The 11,617-nt window shown below is 35.7% G+C and overlaps 1 protein-coding gene across 1 annotated transcript in view; it reads right to left on the reverse strand.

Moving 5' to 3' along the window:
* Nucleotides 1-522: 522 nt before the first annotated feature.
* Nucleotides 523-11,617, reverse strand: part of LOC139962679 (DNA mismatch repair protein Msh2-like) — a 29,813-nt gene continuing 18,718 nt past the window's right edge. The window contains exons 12-21 of the mRNA XM_071962856.1: nt 10,783-10,897; nt 10,099-10,244; nt 7,686-7,857; nt 7,338-7,401; nt 6,329-6,551; nt 6,054-6,221; nt 5,562-5,653; nt 3,787-3,941; nt 2,353-2,534; nt 523-1,823 (exon numbers count right to left, since the gene is read on the reverse strand). Of these exons, the coding sequence (XP_071818957.1) occupies nt 1,644-1,823; nt 2,353-2,534; nt 3,787-3,941; nt 5,562-5,653; nt 6,054-6,221; nt 6,329-6,551; nt 7,338-7,401; nt 7,686-7,857; nt 10,099-10,244; nt 10,783-10,897 (1,497 nt within the window). The 3' untranslated portion in view covers nt 523-1,643. The remainder of the gene's footprint in view (nt 1,824-2,352; nt 2,535-3,786; nt 3,942-5,561; nt 5,654-6,053; nt 6,222-6,328; nt 6,552-7,337; nt 7,402-7,685; nt 7,858-10,098; nt 10,245-10,782; nt 10,898-11,617) is intronic.

Genomic DNA, 11,617 nt, shown 5'->3' on the forward strand with positions numbered 1-11,617 from the left:
TTAAAAGTGCTTCCGCCGCCCTTGTTTATGGATAAAGGCTAAATGAGAAGTTCTGTTGATAACTTGATTGTCTCATGTTGACCAGTGAATGCAGATGAATGGATGGTGCTTCTCAGCCACAGTGGAGACAAAGATGCCGATGTATAAATTCTTTTACTACAAGACATGGACTTTGTTTTGCTATAAATATATAAAACGTCCCTCTTGTACATTACACCTTGCTTGAATTTTAACGTTAATGTACTGACGATGTCAGTTTCTCTTTTGTAAATTGTGCTGGAAAAAGATGTTAATTTCACAAAACGGCAGGCATAAGATGAAAGTTATAATCCGTTTGATTGCCTAGAACATAATAAATTTAAGTTGTTCCGAATTGGAAGGACTAAACTTCACATGGTAGCAAAGTTAGACAATGAAAGAACCATTTACATGTATTCTGTACAGATTACAGTCTAAATGTTTGAAAGGAAACAACAACATTAGAACAATGCAGCTTCAATAAAATCAAGAAGTCGTGTGGAGTTATACTTTGGATAACGATTTTATTCCGAAATCTTTGTGGCTCAAAAACAAAACAGAATTGGCAATAACAATATACATTCTTCAGATGTGTCATTTTGTTCCCACTTACAGGATGTAACAAATACAGGAACAAGACTGATGACACAGTCAATCTCAAAAAGTCATACTCTTTGCAAAGGGAGGACAGAGAAGGCAAAATGACAGAATGATGAAAAGGCAATTTTTTTAAAATGTTTTACACAATGGTAATCAGTGCTAAGAGTGTGATCATTATAATAAGGTAAATCAGAATTGCTACATTTTGCTAGAAGAGTTGAGCAATGCATTTTAAGGTCACAATAAACTTTCCTCATCTCTTGATCTCGGATTGTGAGTTAACAACAGTTACAAAAATCTCAAGCACGATAGACAGTATTAGCTACCATACGAATTATAAAACAAGCAACTTCTTCACCTAAAGCAACTTAATTTTTACCCAATAATGCAAGAAACATATTATCCAGTAGTTTAGGACAAAAAATACTCAACACAGCCAGCCGAAACGTACTAAACAATTTGCTGACTCCCTAAAATGCTGAGAACAAAATTTACCAACTATTTGGTAGTAAGTACTAAATCATTCAGGACAATATACATTTGATACAAGTAGACATTCTTTGTTTGGTAATGAAGGTAACACAATCAATCTTGTGATGAACCATCTAATGAAGAGAAGAACATTTGGAATTGCCTCAAGAGAAACATCCTTAATCCTAAACTCATAGTGTTTTCATCACACTTGAGGGACATGAACACTGGAAGATTTGGTACATTACAGTGAATGATCGGATACATTCTCTCTTTGCTAACAGTGCAGAACATTACCCAAAATGTCTCTTGATGCATTCATCATACTTCAACATCTATCTCATCTTTATCTCCATCTTTTCCACAAACTTCATTACCATCACTTTCACACAGGCCACAATGAACATTCCAGAAAGGTAGCCTTTAGTCACTGTTATCTTCCTGAAGATAGATACATGATACATGGAAACTTTAGATGCATGAAAAACTCACTACTTAAGATCGTGAAACCTTTCTAGACATTTCGAACAGGAAATTGAATGCAGTTAACACAACTACTGGACTGTGGATAACATCTGACCTCTACTTAAGATTTCTTCAATGAACGGATTCTGTTCAGCTGCAACCTCTGTTTTAAATTCCTGCATCTTTTCCCAAGCCTCCTCATCACTTATGCTGTCCCATGGCAACCCCTTGACCTTTGACACAAACCTTTCAATTATGGATTCACCTTTCTGAAGAGAGACAAAAAAGAACCCAAAAGATGGTCGTAAATAAAGTAAAACATGGTTGTCCTTAGGTATGGACTATCCAATCAATATTGCATCTATATCAGATAGCCTGGTACAAACTTGGTGAATTTATTCAGTGACTATATATACAAAGTGTTTGTCAGACAACACTGCATAAACAAGGAATTTTTCTGCTGTTGGAAATTATGGGAAATGTGCTATAACCGTAAGTAAAGTTAAACAAACTGTTTCTAGCCCAATAAACCGAGTTTTATCGAATAACTTGTTTTTTTCCATAAAAAGTGTTTTCGATAAACTCAGTATAAAGCTGATAATCTGAGTTTATCGACTTTGATAACATAATATTTCAAACTGAGAAACAGAGTTTTTGAATAACTAATTAATTATTGTACATTAATCTTGACATAGGCATTAGCTCCATACAACAGGGTGTGGTCTATTTCCATCCGGTTAACAAGTTAAAGTGTACAAATAAAAGAAATTCAGATCAATCAAACATTTCATGTTTTACCTCCTTGGCCATTCTTTTGCGTTTAGCTGCTGGCTCATCAAGACCTTCCATACATCCATCCGAGGCAGCTATGCTCTGATAGTCTTCTAATTCAGCTGCTTTCACTTTTGCATTATTAATCACTTTCAGAGGAAAGTGGGCCAACTCTGCCACTTGGATACCAAAACTTTGGTCACAAACCCCTAAAAGGAGAAGATGACTTTTGGTATGAAATTAGCCGTAAAGAACACTTCCCTTTAACCATTATTTTTATTGCCATACTACATCATGTCTTACACAACACTTTAAGCTATGTCTTAATCATAACTATCACAATTCGTGTAAAGCCTGGAACAAAAGGAAAGTGGCACTGATGTAAATGCTAGCTATATGATTCTGAGTAGACATTAGTCACCAAGTACCTACATATACAGTCATCTGCCTATCCAGAGCTGTAACAACAAGTATGGTTGTTTACTACCCTACTGTGAGGGCTAGGGTGATGTTGTTTACTATTTACATGCAGGGCTGTAACTAACCTTTTGCCTGCTCAAATCAATTACGTAATATATAACTGGAGCCTCTGTAGTGTTAACTTTCTACATCCAGATCAGAATCTGAGCAAGAATTTAAACTATGTTAGTTCAATACTTGGAAATAAATTTGGCATTCTAAGTTACCATTATGTCAGCCCTCTGCTGCTATCTAGTAATGCATGGGCAGTGGCAGTTATATGTTTAATGACATAGTGTAAGATGCATTCTTGTTACTTCTTTTAAACTTTGTAATTTCTTTGCTTGGATTCTATATTTTATTATCACACACCTGATGTTAAGGTTGTCTCAGGTTTCTAGTATTTCCAGGCACATGCAGGTCTTGATACTTTCTATTATTACTCTGTTTTGCTGGTACTCTGCTCAGCCACTAAACTGGTTTTAACGACATAGAACGGTTACATCACCTTTTCTAAATTCATGATTATCAGGCATTTTGTGTGAGCTATCATTATGTTAAATGACATGCAAATCGCTGTGTTTACTCAACTTCTTGACAATCAGTGCACTACAAGATATGCATGTTTATCCCTCAATGTATGGTTTATTTTGTGATTCTTTGATTTTGATCAGGGTTCTATTGAGCAGTGACTGGGAGAAGTCATGCTTCAGGTCCCTTGTTGTTCTATACCATGGGCCTAATTTATGTTCCTTTCTTGACTTGAATATTTATTGTGAAATAAAATGTGTTATTATTGTAGCTTAAAAAGAAATTGTTTTCTTGGTCTTAAATCCATTTTGCTGGCTAATTTCAACCACTCAAGCAAGGCTTGATTATGTTGTGTAATCCGCAGAGCGACTTCACCATGGTAACCAATGAAGCCCCAAAGTATATTCTTACAATAGTTCAAACCTTTTAGTCTTGTTTAACCAACACAGTGATAGGATCCTGCAAACATACCTGGTTTGACTCTGTAAAGCAGTGTGAGTTGTCCATCAGAGGTTAGAGCTGTTACATGTAGATTGTTAACTGTCACAATCTCATCTGCTAGAGCAGTAAGCTCATGAAAATGAGTTGCAAACAAACAGTAACCTCTGACCTTGCGAGCGATGAAACTAATGAAAGAACAAATATTATTAGGAAATGTTGAAATATGTATTATATGTTGTAGAGCTACTGACAATGTCAATATGAAAATCAATAATTTGAGATTATTGTAAAGTTGTTTATCTTCGAAGTAGACATTCTGACAAAGTAAAGGATCCAGCAAAGCTTTCAACTTAGAAGTATGCAGTACGAGCTAGACATGTTAACAATATTATCACCTTACTATAGTCGATCAGAGTTAGGGACTAGAGGTGACGACCTCGACTCAATTCGCTTCATTTTGGAACTTAAAAGTTGACTAACTTGACACGTGCCCTCAAGACTTAAACCTCAGCTTGAGACTTGCCCTCAAGGCCTTGATGATAATGAAAAATTTTTCGTTGTTAAAATAAAGTACCTTGTGATATCACATGTACAAGACCTATACAATATTTGTTGACAGTATATAGGCAGTGATAATCTGAATTTTGAACACAAACAAGCACATACCTACTTCCATAACACAGGTAATACCACAGTGCACGGTTTACAGCACAAATGGGAGAAATTCATAAAGAGGCCACACAACACAATCTTACAATATTTTAGCTTGTATTCATGTGTTTCAGAAAAATAACAAGGATGTGAAATCTGAACATTCGCATATTGTGCAACCGCGAAGTGTACCAAATAATGCATGTGACATGATTTGTTAAGAGTCTGACTCACATTATACACTTTCTGTGTAGATTGAGTGATAGTGTTGACTTTGCAAGGATGAACCATGCCAGATCTTTCAGACAGTTCATTTACATCACACAAGTTCAATTAATAGGCTATTATGGAAATCATTTAGAAAATTTAACAAAATACAAATTTTTCTATTTTTCTTTTTCTTTTAATTTTAATTTCTATCTGACATTTAAAGTACAGCATCAAAGCCTGCACAACACTCAGAAGTAAGCGTAAAACTTACAAACCAATGTTTTTTAATAGTGTCATCATAATATTACCACTCATAATTGAAATTCTGGGAAAGTCAGAGACCCATTAAGCCATTTCACCTCTTTGATAGGAAAAATGTTTTCTGCTTAAGTAGTATATGCAGTAAAACTTTAAGATAAATAATTGAGCAGAGATACAGGATTTTGAATGTGCACTGTATATGTAACTGTAGAGTATTTTTCAGTGAAATTGAGTGAAGATTCTTGAGATAATAAACATCCAATACTACAGGGACTTGAAAATTGACACTTGCCCTCAAAGACTTTAGATTGACTTGGCTCAAGTAATGGCAACACTGTGACTTAGCAAACTTAACATATAAACCCTGTGTTAGAACAGATCCATGTGAAATTATAAACCAATTCTGACTGTTCTCCATTTATCACATACCTGACTTTCACCACACTGATAAGAACTGTGCCTACAGATTGAAGATGACTAGCATCTCAACATCCACCAGTCAATAGCTTATCCATGACAAATTAGTACTCAAAGATATATTACAATCAAACTTGCTGCTTTAGCAGTCTTGACCATGAGTCTGGATTGATTTGGCAGACAGATTCTCTTCATTTCCTGCTTTATTTAAAACTGTAGCCAACTTTATCCCTCTAGAGGTAATGTAATGTCAAAGAGAGACTCACTCAGATATTCCCCAGGCTAATCCAAAGCCATCATAGGTTGAAGTACCCCGGCCAAGCTCATCAATTATGATCAGAGAATTCTCTGTTCCATTCTATTCACAAGGGAAAGAAATATAAACAACAAATACAGTAGTTACTGAAGCTAAAGAATATTACATAATCACAACTATATGTAATATGTATATATGTGGTGCAAAAAGTGACTTGGATACAATTGATTTTATGTAGAAACAACAAAACATGGTTAGAAGTTTCTGAAGTGAATTTTATACAAACTTTACTTAAGATTTACCTTACACATGTGAAACAATCAAGTGATCACATGACACACTGTGAAACTAATTTCCACAGCCTCGCTTTAATTGTCAGTACACTTATGTATATTTGTTACTGTTTTAGTTTTAAGTATTTGTCTCTCAGTTTCATCAAAATTGCAGTAATAAATGCATCGACCATAATGTACAAGGTATAATTGTGTGAGAAGTTTCTTACCCTGAGAATAGAAGACGTTTCCAGCATTTCTGACATAAAAGTGGAAACTCCTTTAAGCTGGCAATCCCCAGCCCCAACTCTAGCAAGTATGCAGTCTACAATGGATATCTCTGCAGCATCACAAGGGACAAAACAGCCAATTTGAGCTAACAGCACAATCACACCAGTCTGAAACAAACAAAGAGGTGACTCATTAATATTTACCTACCAACTACCAACTGACAAGAATGAAGGTGGACCATTTTTTGATGACATTGCTTAAAGGCATACAGTACCTGTCTGATGAATGTTGATTTGCCACCCATGTTTGGACCAGTGATAATGTGAAACATTTGCTTGTCTCTCTCAAAACTGATGTCATTTGGAATAAATGCTACATCATCTTGGACTTCAAGGCAAGGATGCCGTCCCTGGACTACCTTGATGACACCAGTCCCCTTCTCAAGGATTTTAGGTCTTACATATGACACTGGAGCACTAGAAGAAACTTGAGCAAAACTGAAAAGAGGCAAATAATTATAAATTGTAACAATAAACTGGTAAAATAAGGCAATAATCAACAAATACTTCAATCATACCTTATTGCAAAATCAACATTCGACAAGAAAACTTAAGTACAAAATGTAAAAGTCTCAACTTTGTACTATTTCATCTGAACAGTCATGCAGTGAAGTGCACAGAATTTCAAAGGTGGGCGGTGGGTGGGTGGCTGTTGGCGTGGGCCCAACTTGAAATTCACCAAAAATCCAAGTTCTCTCAACTGATTTAGAAAGTTACCTAAATCTTTATTGGAGGGCCAGATGTGAATGAAGTATTTTATAAAGGGGGTTCTGCCATGAGGTAATTGAAGCAAACTCTCACCTATGCATGAATGGTCTGGGGTTCTCCCCCAGAAAAAAATAAAATAAAAACATAAATGTCAAATGGTGCATTCTGAGGGGTACGTAGACTATAAGTTAGTTCTATATAAGTAGCCTAAATGCAAAAAGTTCCTAATAAATACTCTATGTGAGGTTGAAAAAGGGGATGAGGATTAGGTACACCTGTAGTAGTGGTCCAATTGTTCCCTGACTGAATGCAAAGCTCCCCAATGTATTCATTTTCCCCGACTGATGATTTGACATTGGGTGGGGGACTGCACCCCCCCCCCCCCACTGCCACCCAGCTTTGCACTAGCCACTGCAGTGATATCAATGTCATCCTACAGTTTATAAAATGTAAAACAAACCAATTGAAGTGTTTAAGGGAGAAAATATATCAGCGAGACTGAGAACAATTATTTACCTTATTAATACATCAAGCTGAGCAGTGACCTCATTTAGGGATAGCATAGGCTCAACATATCCGGCTACAAAGAATAAAACAAAACACAAAAGTGTGTATTTACATGAGGACCTATGACTACAAGGCATTATATGTGAATGTATCTTGTTAACTTAGAATTATCTTAGCTCTACTTTGCAAACAAAGTCAATACATGATGCATTCAGAAAATTACCAGTGCAAGCAGAACACCAAGGCCAATTAATAGCATCATAAATATGTAACATACAGACTAGTGAGCTCAGGATATACTGTACCACACATAACAGATCAGTACAATTGTGCATCAGTCTGTTGCACAACACTCACCAGCAATATTTATGACTTCTGTTACAACAGCTTTCTGAGTTTCACTGTAATCTTCTTTTGATGTGAGGTGCTCATCGTTCAGTGACTTGAGCGTGGAATTGGTGAATCGAACACCATTTTTATTGGTGTCAATGGTTGTGAACTTTGTGCTGTTCCTCAATACTTTCTCATCCTGCAAAAAATCCAGGTTTCAATCAAATAATTACAGCATCAATTTCATTATACCAATAATAGTAGATGAAATGGCCTGACCAAACCCTCAACCTAGATAAAGTATCACTAAGTTTGAATTATTGAGTTTTGATAAATCAATAGTAACCTGAGCTTGCATGTTTTTAAAAAAGGACATTTCTGATCTACTGCAAAGAACCTGTTCAAGCAAATGTAGACAGCTACAAGGAGCCTGATGTGTTGATCCTTGTAAGATCTTCAGAGGGAGAAAGAACTGAAAACAGAGAATTTGAGGCCAAAATCTAACATAGAAAGAATGAGCAAAGGTTTAAAGGAGCAAGAGACAAACATGAGGGATTAGAAACGAGCAAGTTGTATGTGGATGGCTATGATGAGTTATGGAGAGAGGAGAGTTGATGAGAAGGAAAGGAGGGTAACAATAAATGCATGGTCATTCCCGTCTGGATATTGAAACAATGAGACTGAATCATATAAAATGCCTTCCCTCAAGTCTTTTGCTGTAATAGAGTGTCAGTGACCTGACAATTCATTGCCTGGTGTACATTGTGTGGTTTGGAAGTATGAAGTGCCACTCAATGGAGTGTCAATGTTCCTTGTTTTGACTGTAGAAACGTTACATTGACATTACAGGTGATGTAATTATTCATGTGTATGTGTACTGTGACTGATTAAGATGTGTATCTTGGAGACAATGAACCTATTGCACATGGCACATTCAAATGTTTCCAGTTCTTTGAACTTTCCTCACATTATTTCATGCCATGCATATGATTTTCTCACTTCACAGTATTGATTTCCTTATTTTCTGTCAGTTTCTATTCATTCATGGTATTCTTCTATTCCATTGCTAAACTTTCCAATGAAAAAGTAGGTCCCATCTATCTATTGAAGTTTTCTTTCTGCACCTGAAGAAACTCCTGCTAGGACCAAAATGTCAGCTTTTATACATCTAGTGAGTTGTAGAATCAACTACAGTACAATAGCTTAAATGGGCCTTGTTATACTAACATTTGATTTGATTGATCATATTGTAAAGAAACATTTATGTTCAATGAACCTTCTTTCTTTTATCTCTGCAAGTTCAATCTATTTCATGGCTTGTCACTCTGAATTTAAAATCAAATTCAGAGGATTCAGGTAGTTTTGTATGAGACTAGTTTGATGTGATATGACTGAATTACTGATTTATATTAGTTTTAGAATTCTCAAGCTACCACATTTTGTTGGCCTACCTTGGCCCCAAATAAATATATTTATGCAATAAACTGCTTACTTCCTATGTTACAAGGATATCTTGTACTATCTATTGTACATTTTGTTCATGTCTATTTTGCACTGATTGTACTCCAAGCAAAATTCCCAGTCCAGCATTTTCTAGCTTATAACTATCTATATATAAATATTTACCAGGCTATCCCCACTCATGTTGCTTTGCATTTGTCTAGGAAACATTAACAGTCTTTTCTTATCTACATTCATAACCATTTTATTGTCCCTGCACAAGTTCTGAATCTTAATTGAACTGAAAATGATTCTGGTGATGTTTTTCTTAGATCGTCGACACCATGGGTAGTTAAACTTCATGCTAGATTCACTTTGTTAAATAAGAATAACCTCTGCTAATTTTGGCCAGTACCATAATAAACTTTTCTGAAATGGTGCAAAATCATTTAGATTTGTGGTAATGAAAATAAATAAAATTGTTAATAAATGTCTAATACATTAAACAAGTTTATATGGCCCACTGATCAAATTTTGATTTGAGTTAGGTCTTGACCAGAGGCCATCAAATAAACAAAGAAAACAAATAATGCATGTTGATACTATATGTTGTGAAACAGAAAAGGGACTCACAAAAGCTCTGGGAACACAGCTGGTGCACTGGGGAACTTCTCCATTTTGTCATATTTGTAGTTTCCTATTACATAACCTTTCAACACAACGCAGGGTTTGCATGAACTTACTTACGTAAGCAACAACTTGATGAGAATAGCTACTCAGTGAAGACAGAAGAGTGACAAAGCAGAAAGGTGCAAACTTGAATTTGCAAATAGTTTTTATAATCCTGGAAAATTGTAATAAATTTTATGGATGCATGCACATCACAACAGTTTATATTTTAATTTATAGCCACACTGAGCATCCTCTAGACTACATAGCCATGATATGGCAACTTCATGTTGTGGCATCAATTGACTTTTTTCATGCACATTGTACTTACCTTTCTTGTCACCCTGAAGAAGTATCCAAGCATATTATTTGATTCGAGTTTGATAGTCTTGCCAGCTTCAAGACCTAAAGATGTTGCTGCTTTGCCAAGCTGTGCCTCTATGTCTCTTTCTAGTGTGTCCATTTTGGATCTCAAGGCTGATAAGGAAATGAAACATTCACGTCAGTCAATATAAACTGCTGTTTAGCCTGTTATAAGTTCTCTTGTTGGGATGCATGTTGAAATAAGAGCTAGAAATAAGAAAGTCATGAAACCACCATATATGTGCCGAGTGTAATTACCGTATGGTTAAAGCAATTTAACCACCATGTAGTTTTATTTTTTTAATAAAATAATCAAATGGAGTAATATGCATTGCATTTTCTTGGGCTTCAAATTGTTGAAATCTACAACGAAAATAAATTCGAATTTATGCAATGTCACTCAATAATTCGGACTGATATCACTGTTAACGCTGCTGGTAAAGTCATTCACGGAAACCAAACCAAATGTACAAAATTTGAACAGTCAGTTCAATTTCTTCCCTTTGGAGGGAGTAGCAGATTCATACAATGAACATTGTCCACTAAGGATAGCAACAGTAAACTAATGTGACAGCTACAGTTGATATCATTCTCTCTGTAATTGGTATGCCAAGATCTGATATACTGGATTAGGTGTGGCACAGAAACAAACCTGTTAAGTTTTCATCAAAGTCAGCTCGGATTAAATACTCTTGGTTTAGAGCTTGCTGTAGGTCCACTGTGGTTTCTATCATTTCTTGAAATTTCCCAAAATCCATCAGATGTTCCTGAGAATAATTAAAACACAATATCCAAGTCATTAGCAAACTTAAAAGTGACAAGAATGGTTCGAAAAGTTTCTCCAGGGAACCTGTTTGTTAATTTGGTTACTCCCCCTAGTCTCTCATTCAACACAACCTTGTACTTTGTGTATGCCCACCCAATGTTATGTGGCATTTAGAGTTATTTGTGACAAACTGATATGTACTACGAGGCTGCACATCCATATAAACAACTTATATCGAACAGTTGCTTTTGAAGGCAAATGCATGCAGTGTTTTACCTATGTTTGCTTTTGTGAAGTATGACAAAGTAACATTTCTATGGGCCTACATGAAAATTAGTAAATTACCCCATTGAATATATTTCATGTGTGGTTGAAGTATACATTAAAGCATCTGCTGTTGTACATTTCCAAAAATTGCAAGAATGAGTATGAAAGCGACATAGTTTACAATATGCATGGCAATCCAAATGTTATTTACAAGACTACTGCCTGCAGCCCTGCACTCAACAATCATGCTCTGTACAGTAGCGCCTAGAGGGTCTACTGCTCAAAGGTTTGTTTCTTCATTCACAAAAATACATAAATCATCCCTTAATACTATAAGGTGATGTCAGTGGTGTCATGATTGACCTATCATATGTTCCTGGATTCATTCATGTGAGGAGAGTTTCTGTGTACTCTGGTTGAATTGGATACAGGAAGGGTTTGCTTTAAATGTTAC

Source organism: Apostichopus japonicus, chromosome 21, assembly GCF_037975245.1.
Source record: "Apostichopus japonicus isolate 1M-3 chromosome 21, ASM3797524v1, whole genome shotgun sequence".
Lineage (NCBI taxonomy): Eukaryota > Metazoa > Echinodermata > Holothuroidea > Aspidochirotida > Stichopodidae > Apostichopus > Apostichopus japonicus.